Raw genomic sequence first — 1,790 nt, forward strand, 5'->3', positions numbered from 1 at the left:
ATATATATATATATATATATTTTATTTTTATTTTTATAGTAAACTAATGAAGAATGGGTGCTCCTGTGCATCTGCGCACAGACACTGGTGTTCTTAGTGCTGTCAAAAATAAAAGTCCTGTTCTTATCAGTTGATGTGTTAATTAAAAAATGCAAATATCGTCAAGGCCAATGTATTGGTCAACCACTAGTTCTGCTTCAGCATTATTTGTGATGTTTGAGCTTTATTTGAATCTTAATTGGGTTATAATGATTATTTGCACCAAAAAGGCCTTCAAAAGTTCATTCCATTAAACCCTCTTCTCAACTGCCTCTCTGTTACAGTTACATCTATGACCCCTCAGTCCCTGTAGAAGTTCCTGGTCGGAAGCGGGACCCCACCAGCAGCTCTCTATATCAATCTCACCGATTCCCAGAGGAGGCAGACCACATTCCCAAGAAGCAGGGCTTCCACAACCTAGCATACAGCACCCATCCCAGCCCAACCAAACTCGACATCGACAACAACCACATCAACCGGCTCCATGCTAACATTCCAGGCGAGCAGATCCGATCGAGCCCAGCGGAGGGTGACCCAAGCCTTTACATCCTCCAGCCCGAGGGCGAGGGGACGCCCATAAAAGCCGCCCCCACCTTACGCGTCAATCCGCCCATACAGAACGAGCCGTTGTTGGGAACGGAACCGGGCAAGCGAGAGGACCGATTCCGAGACTCTGGGCTGGGCGGCGGAGGCATAACAGATGGGACAGAGGGATCAGATGGATATCCCTATGGACAGGAAGATGAAGACGAGGACAGGAAGAGCAGGCTAGCCAGTACTCCGGACACGGCCGATGAGGAGAGTGTGCTGTCTGTGGATAAACACACCAGCAGTACGAGCCTCTCCTCAGCAGACACAAAGCTCATGATAGAGGACAGAGAAAAGAAAGCGTCCTCGATCGAGAGAGGAGAGCAAGAGAGAGCGAAAGAGATGGATTGTGTGAGCGTCACAGACTCAATGGTGGCAGAGGCCTTGGCCGCTCTGGATGCGGCGACTGCGGGAGAGGATTCTGAGTGACGTCAGGTGGCTCACTAGTTAATGGTGACTACATGGGAGATTTCCATACTCACTCTCTCACTCACCCTCTATATTTGAATACAGCCAAATAATAGCGCTCATGAAGCTTTCCTGTAGACAGTCTGTAGGTACTTTTATTTTGAATGGAAAAAAATCAAATGAAGCCTTGATAACAGGAGCTGCTGCTTGTTTACACAACAAAAACAAACCACTTATGAGACTTACTTGAGCAAATGAAGGTCATGGACAAACTCAATTCTCAGACCAAACTGAAAGGACTGTTGCGTGATTTTCCTCAGTGCTGTTGTCTACACAGCATCATAATGAAATAAGCTCCCTTTCTTATCGTCAAATATTATTTGTGACCCTGGACCACAAAACCAGTCTTAAGTCACTGGGGTAATATTTGTAGCAACAGCCAAAAATACATTGTATGGGTCAAAATTATAGATTTTTTATGCCGAAAATCATTAGGATATTAAGTAAAGATCATGTTCCATGAAAATATTTTGTAAATTTCTTACCGTAAATATATCAAAACTTAATTTTTGATTAGTAATATGCATTGCTAAGAACTTCATTTGGCAACTTTAAAGGTGATTTTCTCAATATTTAGATTTTTTTGTACCCTCAGATTCCAGATTTTCAAATAGTTGTATCTCGGCCAAATATTGTCCTATCCTAACAAACCATACATCAATGGAAAGCTTATTTATATTCAGATGATATATAAA

At 43.0% G+C, this 1,790-nt stretch overlaps 1 protein-coding gene across 1 annotated transcript in view; it reads left to right on the plus strand.

Annotated features, from left to right (window-relative positions):
- Window positions 1-1,470, plus strand: part of LOC107583330 (uncharacterized) — a 9,860-nt gene extending 8,390 nt beyond the window's left edge. The window contains exon 2 of the mRNA XM_016269505.1: window positions 324-1,470. Within this exon, the coding sequence (XP_016124991.1) occupies window positions 324-1,056 (733 nt within the window). The 3' untranslated portion in view covers window positions 1,057-1,470. The remainder of the gene's footprint in view (window positions 1-323) is intronic.
- Window positions 1,471-1,790: the final 320 nt, after the last annotated feature.

Source organism: Sinocyclocheilus grahami, unplaced genomic scaffold, assembly GCF_001515645.1.
Source record: "Sinocyclocheilus grahami isolate Dianchi unplaced genomic scaffold, SAMN03320097.WGS_v1.1 scaffold52.1, whole genome shotgun sequence".
NCBI classification, from domain to species: domain Eukaryota; kingdom Metazoa; phylum Chordata; class Actinopteri; order Cypriniformes; family Cyprinidae; genus Sinocyclocheilus; species Sinocyclocheilus grahami.